Below are 19,650 nucleotides of genomic sequence, written 5' to 3' on the forward strand. Positions count from 1 at the left end.
AACCAACAGAGCCACAATGGTACAACTGTGAGGCATCATTCACTGACATCCCATCTCACAAAGTAACTGTACAATGAAAGCTGGTTTCCTTAAAGACTGAAAGAGACTAACCTGAATTTCCTGTTAACTCTCAATAATACCATTCTCCTGAATGAACTACGAAGAAATCTAAGCAAGTTGCAAGTATTTCATGGGACTGAGGATTTTTTTGCTGTATTTCCAATTTCATATTGGAGCTCAATCAGAAGAGCAGAAGATGGTTCTTCACTTGTGATCAAATTCCAACTATTTTGACAGCACAGAATTTTGGCTGAATTTTATCTTTCACCTCTCTTACTCATTATATAAACAGATTCCATAATGTCACCAAGATGGAACTTGGTTACTATTAGAACAAATTACAGGAAGGAAAAGGTGCACTTCCCCTCAGTTTTCATGGACAATTTTCTTCCTCTGGATTAATATGTATGCAATAAAACCAGTTTCAATTACTTTAAGATACCTGAAGTTTTACAGTACTAGAAATTATAGAGCTTTGTGTCAATGAAAGAAGCTTTCCAACTGAAATGCTCTATCACTACCATACAGAAAACAATGGTTTAAAATGAGAAAGCATAGAAGGAGAGGAGATGGGAGAATACTGTTTAATCAAAAAAATTACCCTACAAATTGACAAACATAGATAAAAAATTGCCTTAATTATCCTGGTAACAGTGGAAGGTGCCACCTTGGAAGCCTCTGGTAGGTGACAGAAGCATTCTCTGCATCATGCTGCCAATATACCTCACTGTTAAGCAGAAAGGTTGGACTTCCAAGAATAGGAAGGCTGCAAAAAGAACATCTACTTTTGAATGCTGCTCTGTTTGTAGCTCTTTTGTGCACATTCTGCCAAGAGGCCAATGGATGCTGTTTATACAAACATAAAGAAGACTAAAAACAAAAACCAGGCCTTTCATCATCTGAGGGTGTTGGATACTGTCTGGTCTGAGGTTAGACTGGAAACTAACTCAAAACAAAAAGCTTTACAGAACTCAGTCTAGATGACCATGGTCCAAAGAGCCTCACTCATGCAGATGAATCCATATACATTCTTATTTATTCTTAGCTGGGGCTAAGTTAGGGCTGACACTGGGTTACATCTCCCCAAAACACCTCATTATGACAGCAGTCATCTTCTGGCCCCAAAACAGTCACATCTGATCATCATTTAGGAAAAGGGAAACTTTATACATTTTAACAATCTCAAGTCTGTCTTCCTGGAAAGTGTGAAGTAAGAAGAATAAAAAATGACACCACGGGACCTTACAAGAGAATTAAGAGCATATTCATTAGAAATGAAATACAAAATACAATGATGCCGCAAGACAGGGAGCAGCAGGCGAACAAGGCTCTTCCCATTCCCTACCCTCACCCCAATCCAAGGAATATACCTATATAGTACAAATTAGAGATCTCAAACAGTGGGAAGAGGAGGGGGTTTACAAAGCAATTTCCTTTCTATACAGAAAATACATTATTTGCTGGCAGTCACTGCTGAGCTTTAAGGGGCCCAGGGTCAGTCACTGCTCAGGAATGCCCCTGAAGGAACATTGACCCTTACTGCTTCCCCATCAGTTTGCTGAACACATCATAGATCTCTGGCTTTTCCTGTGCAAACTGCTCAGCTGTATTTTTCTGTAGCCAGTCAGATGAACGCATCTGTTGCTGCAGGAGGCCAATGAGGTCACCAAGGTTGGAGCTACTGGCACAGGTAGGTTCTTGGTGGCGAGATACAAAAATTACTTCATCTGTGCTATCTGCTTTGCCATCCTGATCTGATTGACAAGGCTGCTCCTTCTCCTCAGCCAGTATCTCCTGCTCCCGCTCTTCCAAAACCTTGCGTATCCGTTGCATACCTGCAGTGGTATAAAGAGGAGAAACACTAGTCGATTACTTTGAGCCACAAGTGTCCCCAAATCCATCAGATCCAGGAAACGAGGCCAGAGAAAGGGAAATAAAACAGAGAAGACAAGAGGACAGTAATAGGCTAAGGATAGGATTAAGGAGAGAAGAGAAGAGTCCTGCAGAAATTCTGGTGGGAGAACAAAGAGAAGAAAACATTACTCACCTAACTGTAGCCGGTGGATCTTGTCGGCAAAGATGATGCGGAACCATCCAGGCTCACTGCATTCAAAGGCTTTTCCGCAGGACAGGAGGACCTTGTTATCCAGAAAACGTTTCCAGAGTAGCAACTCCTCCTCAAACGTGCCTGTCTTAAGGTACTAGGAGAGTCATCAGAAGGGCCAGGGGTTAGTAACATATAGGCTAAATCACTGAGATCCTCATGAATTTTTGATTCCCATGAGGTCTGCAAAGGCCAAGGGGAGACACCTTTTACCTCTGAAGTACAGCGGTTGTGATATAAAGGAAGAAATGGGGAGGAAAGTGGTTTGAGAGTAGTAAGATTCCTGCAAGGAGGGAAGTTCACAAATAGATGAAAGCAAAAGGACAGACTGAAACACCTGGCAGTCCTTCCCCTCCTCTTCAGACAACAAATTTGTTAAAACAAAATAGTAATCACAATAGTAACTTTTCCTCTAGATGCAGTTGCACTACGTCCTGCCCTCACCCCAGGAGGAGTCTCACTTTCTAAGACTACCAACCTTTCGGAAATCAATCCAGACAAAGAAGCCTGCATTGCGGTTGAGAAAAGGAACCCCAAGTGTCTTCAGCTCATCTGTCACATACGTATGGGCAGCTTTTAGGCGGGCATGGTTGGCCCTCAGGTACACCTGGTTGATCCAGTCTGAACAGAAGGAGAAGATAAAGAAAAGAATCACAAACTGAGAAAGGATTCAGATCTGTTCAAGCTTCCAAAACCCTCGAGGTCTTTTTCCATTTCACCCTTTACCTCCTTCTTTTGTTTTCTGTTTACTCAAGTAGCAAAAAGACAGGCAAGAACTACTTAACAGTTTCATGTCTGTGCAGAAAAGTATCTTCTTGACCTCCCCAAGGAAGTTTCCCTAGATTCATAGCTCTTAGTTGGCATGGACTGTTAGCATTCCATCCTGGGTGGAGTCAGAAATCAACTTCCATTTCCCTTGTCCCATAAGGTATGGTTCTATGCAACACAGGCTATTTCTGTGCAGATAGCTATCCCACTTCTTCCAAGCTGCTCCTGTGATTCTGCTGATCAGGAGCTCTGCAGAAATGATCCTTTTATGTAGAGCTGTCAGCCTTGTGTTGCACAGGCAGTTTCAGGATAACAGAAAACTTGTCAGTTAAGCCATACAAACAGGAGACCACTTGAGAAAGTAAGGGGAGGGCATCCTCCAGGTACCAAGACACACAGAATGGCAGGGGATTTTACATGGAGCTCATGATTCACCTCTGTCTTTAAGCAGCTGTGCAACCTTGTGCTGGACAGGTCCACAAACCCCATGGAAATAACACAAAGAAGCCACTGCATTAGCAACATCTTGGTTCTCTGTATATAAAGTGCCAAAACGAATCCCAGAAACAGCAAAATCCTGGAAAAAATACAGAAAGACTACTTTACCATACAGGAAGGCTGGGATCCTATTACTACTACCTTGCTCTTTCCAGCATGAGAACCTGAGGACCCCAGACCAACTCTACCAGCCACAAAGCCACAGCACAATGGCAACCAGCACTCACCTTTGTTATTCCCCACATCACATGAGTCCGCTGTGGATCAGGCAATCTGTATGTAGAAGGATGCAGATGGGCAGTTAGTGTCATAGGTGCTGAAGCTTTTGGATCACCAGTGCAGCATTGCAGAAACAGAGAGGCAGCATTACATGATAGGCAGTGCACCAGGAACATTAGTCAAGTAGGCAAAATTCAAATGCAACCTAGCTTTAGAAGCCAGGAACTTCTAAAACTGGAAGTAGTTTTAGTCAATGTTTAAACATTTCAGATATACAGATGCATACCAGTGCTACATTTTATGTGCAGATTTCCTGAACAAGTGAAGCTTTTACATATAATGCTAGAAATCAGGCCTGTGCCAATGTATTTTCCAAGAATCAAAAGTAATTTTCTTTTACATCCAAGTCTAGCAACACTGAGTTAACACTTAACCAAGAATACTTTATTTTCTTGCAACTGAGCACAAAATGAAAGATAACACCACTGGTAAAGACTAGGCATTAAACAAACAAATAAACAAACAAAAAGCCCACTCCTACAACAAAAAATCCCCACACCACATTTTAAAAAGATTTGAAAAATTTTTCATCTCATTAAAAAAATACCTAATAAAAGTCATAATCCAGTCTGTAATACTACACTGTGATATGTGACTCCTCTATTAAATAAAAGGAAGTAAACAGAAAAATAAAATTTTTCCAGACACCAACAGGAACATGGTAAACAGATCATAATATTTAGGTAAGAAGAAAAGTCTCACCACCTCCAACAAATGAAACATTTGTTTACAGTTTTGAGGACTACCACAAACAAATATTGAAGCAGACATTGAAAAATGTAGCACAACAGAAAGCTAACTACCATTTTTTACTTGCCAGATTGCACTTGACAAAATGCATTGGCCACTCAAAAATTTAAAAAAAAATCCACAAAAAACCAGCATAAGGCAGATTCAAAATTTGCTAGCTCATGACTTAACTTCCAGTCACAAGTTCTCAGCAAGGCATCATGGTGAACTGTCACTGGAAGATGGCCAGGGAAGTAGGAGCTGATTTTACCTGTCCATGCTTAGGACACTGTGAAACGTGGCTGATTCATCAAAAACTGACAGCATGTAGATCTCATCTACTATCACATGCAATTCATGTCTGCAAAAGGACAAAATGGAGATTACTAAAGAAGGTTGCTTCATGTTTAGAAGCAGGGATAAATTCAAGCCTGCAAATACTTGCTTTATACAAGGAAGAAGGGATGCAAGATTTTGAAACGCAAAGCAGTTTTTCTTAACTATTATATGTACATTGAAGTGATTTGAGGTATATCCACTTAACTGTCACTCACTGTAACTATGTAACAAGACAAAAATCCAATAATTTCCAATGCACTAATGAAAATTAATTTCTGTATGTACTACCCATCTAGAATAAGTTGTATCATCATCCACTCAGCATCTCACAGATTTGGAATGTCAGGGAGTATTATGATCCATGATGAAGCTGGGAACCCATATTCATATACTTATTTGTCTTTACAGATACAGACAAACTGAGAGGAAAAAAACTCGGCTTTCTACCCTTGAAGCACAGCATCAGAGTGTTTGCTAGGATTACTGAAAAATTAAACTTGCACTCCTGGATGCAAGTTGCTTAACCACCCCAGATGACTGCATGATCCATGTTCCCAGCACTCCCCTCTCCCCTCTTAAGTCCACTACTATCTGTGAGGAATAGACTGTTTGCCTGACTTAAGAGATATTCACAGGTAAGTTGAGAGACAGCAAGTAGCACACCAGATTCTGGGAGCTATATCTGACTCAGGAACTCAGGATGCCTTAGCCTTCCAAACTGACATACCTTTTAGCAAATTCCAGGTAATCCCGTAGCTCTGACAAGGAGTAGATGTCCCCAAGAGGATTTTGGGGATTCAGAAGAATTAAGGCCCTTACAGTGACACCCTGCAGAATACAAATAACACAGTATTAAGAGGGTGCTCATCATGGGATAAATAAATTTTCAGTCCCTCTACCTGAGTAGTGAGCGTGACACAAGATTCCCCTTAATCTTCCACCATGACTTTTCACCTCAAAGATTAGCTTTGTATGAGAAAACTAGCCACAAATTAAGATTATTTTTTTTACAATTATATCACTTGCAAAGTGAATTGAAGAAAATACTACAGAATGAATCTATGGTTTTTAAAAGAGGGCGTTGCTACAACCACTGCCTCTGTTCAACCAATGAATGAGAAAGATGCTCTCACATGTTCTCAGAATGGGAGCACTTTCTCTGAGCTGTATCAGTAATTGGCAACTAATGAATTACTGAAGATTGCCCATGAATGTGGCAAGAAGGGTGAGAATTTGAGTCATGTGGATGCAAAGTGTACTCCTTTAGAGCACACCTGGCTGGAGATATCAGAATCAGTAATGATCCAAAGATGTGGCTAAACAAGGATGGGACTTAGAACAATGTCAAAACTTACACATGCACTCTTCACAAAAGTGATATTCATCTGCTTTTTATCCTCTATATTTGTACCTATCTCCCTCCCTCAAAAACTCTCCGCATTCTTAGTGGATTCATCCACACTGCAGTCAGTTTTGGGGTTACTCAGATTGGCCTTCCTGAAGGAGAAACCCTGGGTAGTCCCAAATTTTAGTGCATGCCCAAGTACTATTTTTTTTGGTAATATGAATGGGTTCCAGTGCTTTGTGAATGGTCCAGTACTCCTGGTTTATCCTTTCTGCTGTGACCAAAATTGAACAGATGTGACAGTGAGGGATTGACCCTAAGACTGCCTCTGAGTTTGCAAGCAGCCTAATCTCAGGTGGTCTATGAGGACAACCAGAAAGCCAGGTGATAGGTTTTGAAAGCGCTTTGATCTTTAGGCCACTTCTGGTACATGACATCTCCAGCATATTGTAGATTTAGGTTGTAATGTGAAGCTCAGCTAAACTCGCCTCTGCCTGGGCATCCTGCAAGGATTTTTCCAGTTTTTCCACTGTAAGCTGAAAAGGCCGAGTGTTTGCTCCAGTAATCTGAAAGACATAAAAGAGATAAAAAAGATCAAATTACTTCAGTAGAGACTGCTTTGAGACAATTCCCTGAGAAATGTTTCCTGAAGGAAAACAAAACCCCAACAATAATGCCCTAGTAACCAGCCTCTTATCCTGTTACAGAGAATAAATAAATCAACAAATTAAAAAAATCAAAGAAACGGCCATCATAGGGTGGCCACAAAGAGAATTCCCTGTTTATCCTCGAATAACTAAAACAATACAACATCTCCATCTGCTTTTCCATAATGGGACCATCTTTAGAAGGACAGACATACTTCTCTCTCCAAGATTAAAAATGGTAATTTTTTTTTCCTTTCAAGGGCTGTTGTTGGGAGTAAGACAAAAGAAAAAGACAGAACTGGAATCCAGACTGACATTCTCAAATTACTTTCTTGCAAATTATGTGCCCAGTTTCCCAGTAATGTACTGGGAAAATGTCCACTGGCTGCAGCGTATCCTTGTTCTGAGAGCTGCTTTCAAAGGTTCCCAAAGCTCAGCACTTCTCAGTATGCATTTAACTACAGAAGCTGGTATTCCTTAGATCTTACCTTACTGTCTAAACAGACATACACCAGCTTGACATTACCATAGAGGAAGATACTCTGGGTAATACCACCGTAAAAGGGGGTAGCAATCAGAACAGCTTCTGGAACCGAGAAAACAAAATTGGTTATCAACAGATCACAGTCCTTCTCTCTCCTAATGTGCTTCAGCTAAACATGAAAGCATTTTTACAGCTGAGCCCTCTGGAAACACTGCAATGTTACTGCCTTTTCCTTCACTTTATTTTCATATTAATTCTTTAATCTTATGCAAGAACCCAGGTAAACATTAGTATAGCCCATGTTTACTCTAGCAAACTGAAAAAGGCCACCACAAAAACAGTGAAGGCAGACAGGCCAGGCACCAAATGTGACATCTGCAGACCATGGAGATTAAGAATTTTACAGCACATTCTTACAAGAAACAAGAACTTTGCAGTAGGCCAATGCCAATTCCACAACTTCACTTCTGTCAAACAGTATTTAAATAAAGTAGCACATTATTTACTAGCAAAAGACCAAAACAGAACAAAAACATGTTTCAACCATCCACTTACCCCCTGGATCACAAAGGACTGTAGCTAATGCAGAAAATAAAGAGCCACAACCATTTAAAACAATCACCTACAGAAGAGAGAAACTAGTGACAAATCAGTTCACAGACAATGCTATAATAATTCCTAACATCACTGATATAAATTTTTTCCCCAATTGTCTAGTAGAATTTTCCTGCTGAAATCCCACTTCTGCCAGAAATAACTTTAATCCTGTTCTTTGCTTCAGAGACATTGTTCTGGTGCTATTATTGATTCTAATAAGCAATTCAGAAAAAGAATAGGTTTAAAGGAGGGAAAAAACTGGGGAGCAGTTCTGAACTGCTAGGAAAGCAAACTACTTTACAACAGCTAGTATGTGTTATCTCTCTGTGGTAACAGCAGCTCTGACCTCCTGCCAAATTTGTGCGACAGTGGAAACCCCTGTCTCAAACAGGAGCAGATTTGACTCCTGCATCTAGAAGACAAACACTCACAGGCACCATGAGCTTCATTCTAAGTAGGAGGGAGAATCTGGTACCTTGGAGGGGCAGCGATTGGCAAAATGATCAGTGGTCACTTCAGTTCACATGTATGTGCTTCTGCTGAATTACTGCAGCCAGAAAAGCAATGGCTGCGCCAGCTCCTGTTGCCCTCAGCACAGGCAGGAGCCCCTGATCCCTACAGGAGCCTGTACCTCTCCCAAGTCAGCAAGTTCTGCAGGTACTTGAGTCTTGATGCCTTCCTTACAACACTGCCATGAAGTCTGAAAAGAACTGTTTAACAGACTAAAACTATGTCTTGGTTCAATTACAAATGTTTATCCTGAGGCATAACAGTGGAATGGGACAAAATTAAACTTGACTGAAACAATGGGCACTCTTTGTCAGGGCTGAGGGATACAGGCATAGTAGGTTCCTGGGCCAAATAGGGAGATGCAAACATAAAAACCCCAATGAAAGCACAGGCAGGAGGGACTGGCACACAAAAGTAAAGCATGAGGCAAATATACAGTAAACTTGAAATGTTTTGGCTGAAGTGTGCATCAAAACCCACTGAAATAAAGAATCACTCTCATTTACATGGTAAAAGTCTGCATTCTTACCAAACAATTTTTTAAAAAAACAGAAGTTGAAACTGATTACCAACAAATACATTGGAATAGACACCAAAGAACACTGGGTTACTTACATTCTCTGCTTTAAGAGGTGCAGGGGTCTTGCAGTAATAGGTCAAAAATCGAGCTACTTCCTCACGTAAACTGAAAAATACACAAAAGCAAATATTGATTCAGCCTACTCTCCAAGAGGTTGGGCTTCCAAACCAGGAAAATAAAGTCAGGGCATAGTGAAGTCTGATGAAAATGGCTAGAAAACAGGATAGCAATAGACCCATGCAACAGACATGATTTTTACACACAACAGAGGTCATGGATAATTTCGATAACAATGCACGCATTACACGTGAGCTTTAATCATGCACAGAAGAGAAGGATTAATGCCCCCAAGCATTCACTATATTACAAAGAACTGCTTGGAGTTACCCAGTCTGTTAATGTATACAGCGCTTTTAAAACCATGTTTGATTTAGAAAATTTGCAATTTCTCTCACATAAAAAGGTTTTTAACTGGATTAGCTGGTACGACAGATAATTTACCGTTTTGCAAAGAAAAAGATGATTAAATTATCTAGAAAAGTTTTAAATAGTGAATGTAGCAGAAGCAGTTAGTAATCATCCATTCTGCTTATTAATCAAGTAGTCAAAAAGAGAAGCATTATAGAAAAGACTTACAACAGATGTCCCTTCCAGTCAGGATATTGAAGCAGTGAAGGCTCCATCAGATTCATATCAGTCTGTGTCAACTGGGAGTAGTGAGAAGAACTATTAAAAGCACATTCACTGATAAGGGCACATGGAGTTAGATGGGATTCATGTACAGGTACGTGCCTGCATAGACACACACCTGTGCAATATCAACAGCTATAAAACTGGATTGGGAAAGACACTGACCATCAAAATTAATGGAGCTTGGAGAAGCAAGGACCAGCAAATTGAACCATGATAACTTCATATTATATGAAGTATGGGCTTCTGCTAAGTTATTGCAGCCAAAAATACTGCACAGAGATCTCCAAAAAACGATACAGAACAGACAACACACATGATGCCTGCAGAAGACTTTCTCAGCAAATGAAGCAAACCCAGGAATGTTTTGCCTATGTTCTGAGGACAACAGCTTTCACCTGGAAAGACAAGTCCCAGTTGTGAAAGCTCAGATCTAGGCTGTCAGAAGGAGCTAGATAGGAATTTCAATTACAGTCAATACATATTTTCTTTAAAAAACTTTCTACATATTAATTTTAAAGTAATTTCTTTTTAATGAATAGCTTTCATTAATGTCTCAGTTTCAAGTTACTGCAGAGCCTTTAGATTTATAATTCCAATCTGTTTTGATAAGTGTTGAAGTATAATGGGAGATTTCAAAAGACAGGAGAAAAATGAAATTATCGTCTTGATAATTCTTCTCCAGGGCAGGTACTTTGTTCCTTATGAGGAACTTATTCTGCTCTCAAAGACAGATTCACCCCAACTGTGGAGTCCTTCTCAATGCTTATATTTAGATAAAGTGTGTACATTGCTTTTACCTGAATATTTTCAAGGTTATAAATATCAGGGTTTCACATAATCCAGTTCTGTGATATTGCAAGCGAAAGCACAGCATTGATACATATAGAGAGAAGAGAACGTTTTAGATAAACAAAAAGGGAATAAACAAGTATTACATACAATGTACCTTCCAAATATTTAATGGCAACCAACTTTTTGAGTTAAAAAAAGGTAAAGGTGGGGGGGACACAAGTAGGTGCAAGGGAGGAGGGAAATTCAACATGTAGTGTGAAAATTTTGCACATGATAACAAAACAACAATATTTTGTATAGGTGTTTTTAGTAACTGGTGCTGAGCTCTGGAGTTTAAAGACACTGTCCTTATCCCATGCAGAATTACAACCTGATATTACAGGATTTAAGTTCCTTTATTGAGCTGTAGATGTTCTTGGTGCCTATGCAGCACAGAACTGTGCATCAGATCTCTCTCTTAAACTTATGTAGAGAATGCAACATAAAACAAAGCAGCAGGCTTGGCCAAAAACTGATTATGCAATAGTATGAGGAGGACCCTTAAAAATAATATATTAAGGGCTAAGGAAACCAGATGGGCTAACTGAAAAGAAGACCATCTGAGATCTCACAGCACAAAATATTCTCTAATTTAAGGGTCAGAAGTTGAAAACAGAAATTGGATACATTATTCAGTGGCAACAGTTAAGTATTTATTGCCCCAAATAACAAAATTTATTTGCCTACAATTCCAGCTGGTGCTGCATTTACTGAATCCATACTCTAACTCCAGGCTGTTGACTGAGAAGGTGGCAACAGTATATTTGTTCAACTTGTTGCCACAAGCACGAACACTGTAGCTGAAAGTCTAAAGTCATTTTCATAGAAGGGCTAATTAAGATGTAGCCAACTACTGCCTCCATCTGCACTACTTACTGCAGGCTTGGTGTTAGTGTAAAGGGAAAGGACAATGAAGGAAGAAAGGTACACCTGCACAGCCCAGAAGGCACCTTTTTTGTAAAGGCAGCATCTCTGCCTTACCTGTTCTTTTAGCTGGAAGGCAGGAGTGGTGGGATAGCACCCTCCTAAGTCAGTGGAGCGACAGGCAGAAATAAAACAAGGAACATCTTGAAGGTGGGAATTGGTGGAATGGGAGCAACCATGAACTTCAAAATGCAGAAACTGACTGTCCAACCCTAAGACACCTTCTCATCCCACAGACAACTACAGGTAGGAGAAAGTGACACCTGCCCACCTCAAAGGCTGCCACCTGGGCAGTGACTTTAATGGAAATCCAGGAACATTCTTCTACAGCATGGTTCTGTTGTTTCAATTTTTTCTATTTTTTCAGTTGAGCTGTATGTTTCATTCCTCTGCCTAGTGCAACTGAACAAAGTGAGCAGGTAGCAGCTGACCCAGTCTGACTTTAAGGAATTTAACTGCTGCCACCCTCACACAGTTCAGGTGAGTTCAGAACCCAGTGTCCAAATTGTGTTATAATGGACAGATGTGAGCATCCTTGAAGTTAAAACAGAGTTCAGAACTAACTTCAAAGCATCTGTATTAAAAAAATAACATAATGGATTAAAAAGTGACCTTCAACTAATACAAAATTCACAACGGAAAAACCTGCAGAGAAACCTGAGCAACAGCAGTAATTCTAAGAAAGTGCAAGCATCAAGAAGGAACTACACAGCAAAATCAGTATTTCTTTTTGGAACAGAACTTACCCGCTTAGACATCAGGTCAAAGCAGAGTTTATTCTCACTGGTGCCAAAGTTTATTATACCCTAGAAAGAGAAATGATGTATTGTTTACAGACACATAAAACCTCCGTACATCACTTTAGCTATCACTTCACTAAATTCCCTTCAAAAAGCATACCAAGGAAAAGTCAAAACACAGTTCATATAAACTTCACCATATATAACTCAAGACACGCAGCTATGTGTGTTTGTTCATATATATCCCAAGCACTCAACTTCTTAGTCAACAAATTATCTGTATGTGAATATGTACTAATGGTTTATACTTCTTCACACAATACGTTTAACTTAATCTTGCATTCACTCACTGGTATATGTAACTAAAAAAGAAAAAAACTCTGAAAAAAACCCGGGATTTACCCTTCTGCAACACTTTTAAACAAGGTTTTGGATACATTTCCTTATCTAAAAGCATTTGTGTATCATTGCCCACCATTCCAATTCATCAGTTTGCTCAGAAACCACACAAACATGTAGTCATGAAAAGTGGTTATAACACTTTTCCAATATACCAATTGTTGTAACAATTTTCCCATCAGAAGAGATGACCCTATAGTTCCATGTTTATGATTTGGCCACATATAGCATGGCATTACATCTTGAAGAGTTCAAATCTACTAGCACATTTTTGTTATTGGAAGAGGCTGGCTGAATAAATTTTTAAAATCTGAAAGAAAATCCAAGTAAATGTATGCTTCTAATATTATTAAAATATAAATCCAACTTTAAGTATTTGTTTAGAAAGCTACTTCCTACATAGACAACACTTGGAAGTGTCAGCTTGTGCCTTATAATACACCTTGTAACAAAAAATTGGCCCATGTTTTTTCTAGCTTAAAAATCTAGTTTTCAACCCCCAACATAGGGCGACTAAGTCAGGGCTAATAATAAAGTATTTTTAAAGCTTCAAGTACTTCATTGTCTGAACGAAGGATCTAATTAAAAGTAATCCACATATAAATCATTATTTATATTTACTATACTTGTAACTAATAATTTCCCATGAAGTGTTAACACTCAGCCTTTGTGCCACAAGAGGGCTATGACGAGCTACTTAAAACTGAACAGCTGAGTTAAAACAGACAGAAAAAGTGTTGTTAAAAGTCATTACAAAAAAGTATACTACTTTGTAGTGGTATCTCCTGCATCCATCACCTGCAATAATCAGATATAATTGGATAATCAGAGATGGTCTTCATTGGGTAATAGAGGCGGAAGCAGGAACATGAGCTCTGTTCCTGCAGATTTCAGGTCTGCTACTGGTATTATTACCCCAATAGGGAAATCAGAGTGTGCAAACCTGATCTGAACACAGCGTTCAGATCTGCAAAGCTATTTCTAACTTCTTTTCCTCAAACAAACAGTTTGACCTGCCCTGTATTAGTGAGATCACAAAACCCCCACACTTTTAGAGTATCTGTCAGCCAGCCTCTAATAAAGTCTTTTTCCTAGCAAGAAAGCCAAGAAAACACTTTGAGCTTCTTACTTACATTGGGGTTCTTGTCTTCATCATACTTGTCTGCATGATAAGCTTTGTACCCTTCCTCAGTGGAGCCCTGAAACATGTTGGCAAAGTTGCCACGAGCAGAGAGATAGGGGCTTCTCTGGAAGCCGTTGAGGTTACAGAAGCCATGCACATCAACCCTTCTCTTGGTAAGCGGACGAACCCTCATCTCTTGCAGGTTACCCCCTCCTCCTCCTATTCCCTCAATTTCAGACAGTGCCTGGCTGAAGTCCAAGCCACGAGGCATTGCAACAGAGGAGGAGGAGCCACTATGGCTCTGCTTTAGGATGCTGAGCATTTGAGCAAAGACATTGAACATGCGAAACTCATGCTCCCGCTCCAGTTCAAACCGTCGCTGCTCCAGCTGCATCCGGCGCTCCTCCACATCCAAATCTCGCTGAAATCGACGTTCTTCCATCTGCAAAAAGCGCTCCTCCATGGCCCGCTGAGATGTCAGAGTCTTCAGCAAGAGATCGTCAAGCGGGTCCCTCATGCGCTGGCCTTTCCGCTTTTTTCTCAGCCGATGCAGGGCAGAGAAGCCAGGCCGGGGAACAACGTTCTGAATCCGTGATGAGTTTGCCATGTTGGGCTCACTGAAACCTGTGAAAACATAAAAGCAAGGAAGAAAAAGTAAATGTGCAGCAAGTAAAGTGGCATGATATTCTTTGCTGCCTTCCCCTGCTCATCCTAACACCCTTCAACCTGTTGTAGGGTTCTACAGAAAAGAAACAAAGTAAAACCTGACAGGTACATCTTGTGGTTTGCAAATCTTTTTGAAGTTTGTTTTTTAACATCACACATTGGGCACACTATTATGCTGCCAGCTCCATACTTGTCCTCTATAATAACTTGAATAATGATCGGTTCCCTTCACTGCACTAACTATGCAATCACCCGTGATGAGAACACAGCATTTTCTTCCTGATCCGACATTAACCTCACACTGGTTATCAACTCTCTTCCTCTCCAACATGTTGTGCTCTTCCATCAACCTGTCCTACACTGGTTTGAAATCCCCGGGATTTCCAGACTGCTCTTCCTGGCAGCTAAGCACTGGCCAACTGTACTTTCAGTGGAGGAGTCTAATCTCCTATAAACAAATATGCTCTTTCTGCCAGTGACTTCTTTTCAAGTTCCACTAAACAGCTTAGAAAGCCAGGCAATGATTATTCCCAAGTTTTCTTCATTGTTGAGTTCCTAAAATATTAGATCTGGAATGCATTTTAAAAGAATGCAAGGAAAGTTTCACCTGCAGGTTTATAGTGCAACCATGGCAGAAGAGGGTCTCCTGATACAATTCAGCATGAGGACTGCAGACAGCCTTGGTTATGTTCAAATGATACCAAAAAAGCAAGCAATTGGGCTTCTTCTTCAATAACATAAACACTTGTCAGCATTATATGCAAAAATCTAGAACAAATGCCTAACCCAGCTTATGGCTGACACGCCAGCCCTTTGGATTTCATACATGCTATTTCACCTAGCTCAGTAATTCTAGATTTTATTTACCTGCAGCAAGATACATTTTGGGAATGGCCACAACACTATGAATGCAGATACCAGCCTTCTACTTTAAAGCTTTTTGGGATGTGGAAAAATAATGATCCAAACGTCAGTGTGGCAACCAGGTGTCTATCTGTGCTCCAGAAAATCTCTTTCTGGGAAAATGGGCAGAAACCTTATGCTGGAATGTAAAAGGCTATCCCTACCTGAAGGTGAAACATTGGTTTCAATGGGAATCTCCACCCTGGAGATGGGAGAGTCGTTCTGGGCCCTCTCCAAGAAGGCTCTCTCCATCTCCTGTTCTTCAGGGGAGCCCTGCTGGTAAGACATGGCTTGTGGGGGCTCTGGGGTCAAGCTGTGGTCATCAGAGTTCACCTCCTCACATTTGATTTCCATCAGTTCAGGGTGCTGGGAGTGTCCAAAGGGCAGGGCAGAGGAGGCGAACTGGTGGTGGTAACTCTCCACCATGCTGCCTTGCAGCACCTGCTGAGCCATCATGCTGCCGCTCAGGGAGCCATAGGCCAGGGCCGGCCGGCTGGTCAGCACCCGGTCCATCACCTCGTAGAACTTCCACGTCCTCCCGCCCCGCGGGGCCTTGCTGTTGTCCTTGATCCGCCGGTACTCCAGCTTCATCTTCTTGATCTTCTCCCGGCACTGGTCGCCCGTCCGGTGGATGCCCTTCTCTCGCAGTACCTCGGCGATGCGGTTGAAGACGTGCTGGTTGCGCAAGCAGCTCTCCAACTCTATCTGCACAGACTCGTCGGCCCAGAGCTGCAGCAGCTCCACCACCTCGGGGTCTGACCAATTACTGCCGCGCTCGTACTTCTTCCCCCGAAAATCCATCGCTCCGGGGGCGCGCCTATCGCTCGCCCCGGGCTGGGCACCTGCCCCTGCCCCGCCGGGAGGGGCTCTCGCACCTCGGCCCTCGAGGGCGCCGGCGCGCCCGGCCTCCCCCAGCCCCTATCGCGCTTCAGGGCCGCAGACACGGCTCGGCACGGCTCGGCTCGGCTCAGCCCATCCGCTGGAGCCAGGCGGAGCGAGCTAGCGGGGAGCCGGGCCGGCATGTTCACATCCGGGGTGACGCACATGCGTGCAGCCTTATTCCGGGATAACTTTATCCCGTGCCAGGCACTTGTCGCGCTCCCGGGCCCGGGCCAGGCTCCGAGCGGCTCCGTGTGTTCATTCCGTCCCTGCCTGCTTCCTTTCCTCCCTGCCTGCCCCTCTGCCTCCGCCTGGCCCGGACTGGCCCGGCGGGAGGCAGCACGGCACCGTGCCGTGCCGCAGCACCCCGTGCCGGGCCGCGCCGAGCCGAGCCGAGCCACAGCCCCGCCCCGCCCCGCCCCGCCCGGCGCTGCCTGGCGCGTCCCAGCGCGCCTTCGCCCTTGTCACCGCCGGCCCCGGCAGGGCGGAGCCGCGGAGAGCGGGCACGGCCCGGCACGACCCTTCCAGCCTCGAATGCCGCGGGCGTAGCGGCCGATCCGGCTCCCGCCAGGCCTGAGTCCGCGTCCCTGGCGGCGGGTCGGGGGAACGCGGGCCCGGCCTGAGGCGGCTGCCCCTGCCGGCGGCTGTGCCTCGGGGACAGCCTTGGAACGGGTCTCTGCCCGCGGCCCCTGGACACCAGCGAAGGGCTTGTGCTTCCAGGTCCGCAGGGACCAGGCATTACACCGGTTCGTTCTTGCGTCTACAAGACGGTGAGCTGCGGGGCTCCAGTCCTGCCGAGTAGCCCCCGTCCTCGGACTGCAGTGAGCGCATGCAGGATTTCTTACTTTCCCACTACACCACCAGCTGAAATTCCCTGCAGCGATCTCTGATTGTGGAACTCTACTTCACAGAGCTGTCCTGCTGCATCAGCCATGAAGATGGCCTGGAGACACACTGCAGGACAGACCTAGCAGCTAGTGGCCCATCGGTTTGAAGATTTCAGTCCAGACCCCAGTGTAGCAGGATAAGAACTGAGCCATAAAGCAGCGAGTACAAATATAAAAAAAGTAATTTATGAGAAAACCAGAATGAAACCCAGTGTGTCGATATCCTGTATTACCTGTGACCAATGTACAGGTGGCGAAGCATGTACTGAGTAACTCATTCATGGTTTCTATGATTCTGTTTCTGTCTGTGAAATGGAAACAAAAATCTTATATTTTGTGAATACTTTGAATACTGTCTGTATGGGGGGAGAAATTAAAAAAGAGGTGAGACAGCTTTAAATATGACACTACCTTTCTTAGTAAAATGATCAGAGAGTAGGTTTTCCAGTGGTCTCTTTAGCTAGAGGTTGTATTTCAACACACCCATAAGAAAGATGGGCCCTTACTTTCCTATTTTGTTTTTAGTTTTTTTCCATGGGAATGGCACCCTGTTCTACAAAAACAGACTTAATTATGTTAGGACTTCATGTTGGTTGTGCAGCAGAGTACACAAAGATCAGGGCAAGAATGAATAGAGCCATTGATGATAGAAGTTTAATAGTAAATATAAATAGATTAAAGGCAGCATGGAATGGTCTTTTTAAAAAGCTTTTCAAAGAAGCCTGAGAGCTTCGCTGCAGCCTGTTATACCTGAGGGCCACAACTTAGCCAGGCAGCAGTAGAGCATTCTCAAAAGTAACTCATCATATGCACCGGCTTCAGAAAGAGACACTATTTCAAAATGTAAATATTGAAAGCAATGGAACCCAGATTCATAATATTAAACAATAAATAAATCTTGAACTGTTGCTCATGGTTCAGTTGTTTTCACCATCTTATGCCTTGTAAAGTGGAAACTTGATATTTAAAATGAAAATAAGAGCTTCTCTTGCAATCCAGTGTCAGGCATACATGGGATTGAGAAGGAACATATCACATGCTGTTATATTGCTGAGATAGTAATTTGAGCTGCCAGTTCTTTGAGCTGTTTTTTCTGATTCAAATGGAAAACAGGACTAAGAAGGTCTGTGTTCTCTAAGTGCAAGAAGTGATGGTGTTGACATGTGCACAGAGCAAGCCACTGAGAACTGCAAAACCAAAAAGCCTTTATTTTCTGAACTGTTTTGTACACCTGTTAAAGTGACAAAAGGATGGGTGCCATATTCATAGGTGGATATCAATGTATCCAAGACAGGCTAATTCTTTTAATACTCTTTTGACAGAAAATCCCTCTCTACCTTTTCATTCAGCAAGCTCAGGAGTGCAAACCAAATGCTTTGGTCATAGTTCCTTCCTTGTTTTCAGCATATTTCATGCCTCAGTTTCATCTCAGCAGATGACAGCCAAGTGCTGCTGTTACAGAGCATTCCTTCCCCAAGCAAACTGCATACCACAACTCCATTTCTCAAAAGCTGTGACTCCAGATCCTGAACATACCACCTTTAAAAAATTCTATTAAGCTTCACTATTTTGTTGCTTTTAGTTTCTTATAGAACTTCGAGACATTGGCGCAACTAGTTGATGATCAGCTAATTCTTAGACAATAATGTTTGCCATACTCATTGCAGGCCATCAAAGCAGTGGACTGTGCTCCTCTACCAGTGCCTGCAAGCAATGATATTCCCAAACAAATTTTTGTCAAATCTGGAGTCTTGCTCAATGGCGTGGTCACAGGCAGCACTGAAATGAAGGCCCTGGAAGGCAGAATTTTTGTTTATTTCCAGCACATTTTAAAGCCGAGTGGAAGGGGCCCATTGAGTATGAGGCCTTTAGCTGGGAAATATGACAACCATCATGGTGGTTTTGGTAGGAAAAAAGTTCAAAAAATTAAATGGTGGCCTTGCAAGTTAGTTCTATGTCAGATGGTAATAATATTTTGTTAATTATAGAAGTTTGTTTTTGTTTTTTTTAAAAAAGCCTTAAAATTGCAGGTGCCTTCATGCTGCAAACATGATGGTTCATACCAAGGAGCATTTGGGTTAGCATCTCCACAATTATGCTGCTCCCCTTTCCCAAAGAATGGCCTTCGCATCCCTTCCCAAACGTGGACGTTTGGCAGCCCCCACTGCTGACATTCTCTGAGCCAAGCCTTCACCCAGTATAATCTCTCCGGTCTTTTGCTCCGTCCATCTGGGCAGTGCGGAGGAGCTGCGGTGGGCTGGAGGTGTCCCCGGCCACCTCCTCCCAGGCAGGCGGTTCTGCGACCGGCGCCGTGATGGGAGGGAGGTCCCTGCAGGGGGTGCTCCAGCCCCGGCTACCTTCCTCTGCCTGATGCAGCGAGTTTGGGTGGGAACCCACGGGAAGGAAGGAACACGTAGAGCAGTGGCCTCTGTAAGTGCTACCAAGTGGTTTTATCAGAGAGCCAGTTGCCCTGCAGGCCTGTTTTCCAGAAGTTCAGTATGTGACTTCCCATGGTTCAGCGTAAATGGAAGTTTCTGCTGCAGCCGAGTAAAACAACTGTTTTCAACAGTCTCCAGCCTGTGAAGGGATGCTGGTTTGATCCTTACAGTGCTGTAGATCAGAGAAAGGTTACCTCCCTAGGATGTGTAGTGGCTACTGTAAGCAC

The 19,650-nt window shown here is 42.7% G+C and overlaps 1 protein-coding gene across 4 annotated transcripts; it reads right to left on the reverse strand.

The window, feature by feature from the left end:
• Positions 1–1,302: 1,302 nt before the first annotated feature.
• Positions 1,303–16,491, reverse strand: LOC139673263 (1-aminocyclopropane-1-carboxylate synthase-like protein 1). 4 transcript variants are annotated; one of them, XM_071558633.1, is made up of 15 exons: positions 15,561–16,491; positions 13,661–14,274; positions 12,135–12,194; positions 9,577–9,647; positions 8,976–9,045; positions 7,809–7,875; positions 7,258–7,355; positions 6,611–6,688; positions 5,505–5,605; positions 4,710–4,799; positions 3,658–3,703; positions 3,368–3,509; positions 2,643–2,785; positions 2,108–2,261; positions 1,303–1,895 (listed from the first exon to the last, which is right to left on the reverse strand). In XM_071558633.1, the coding sequence occupies exons 1-15, from the start codon at positions 16,018–16,020 to the stop codon at positions 1,597–1,599; spliced, it is 2,493 nt and encodes an 830-aa protein (XP_071414734.1). In that variant the 5' UTR covers positions 16,021–16,491; the 3' UTR covers positions 1,303–1,596. The 4 variants fall into 4 exon arrangements, with proteins under 4 accessions (XP_071414734.1, XP_071414733.1, XP_071414732.1 ...); XM_071558632.1 differs by having other exon boundaries at positions 7,258–7,352; positions 15,384–16,491; XM_071558631.1 differs by having other exon boundaries at positions 15,384–16,491.
• Between the last annotated feature and the right edge of the window lie 3,159 nt (positions 16,492–19,650).

The sequence above is a fragment of the Pithys albifrons genome, chromosome 6 (genome assembly GCF_047495875.1).
Source record: "Pithys albifrons albifrons isolate INPA30051 chromosome 6, PitAlb_v1, whole genome shotgun sequence".
Classification (NCBI taxonomy): domain Eukaryota; kingdom Metazoa; phylum Chordata; class Aves; order Passeriformes; family Thamnophilidae; genus Pithys; species Pithys albifrons.

Excerpts from the sequence above, each read along its gene's own strand:
- LOC139673263 (XM_071558631.1), bottom strand. The coding sequence starts at position 16,020 with ATGGATTTTCGGGGGAAGAAGTACGAGCGCGGCAGTAATTGGTCAGAC. Across the intron at positions 14,275-15,383 it reads AACCAATGTTTCACCTTCAG|GTTTCAGTGAGCCCAACATG; the intron begins GTAGGGATAGCC and ends ATGTTTTCACAG. Across the intron at positions 3,510-3,657 it reads TGATGTGGGGAATAACAAAG|GATTTTGCTGTTTCTGGGAT; the intron begins GTGAGTGCTGGT and ends TATTTTTTCCAG.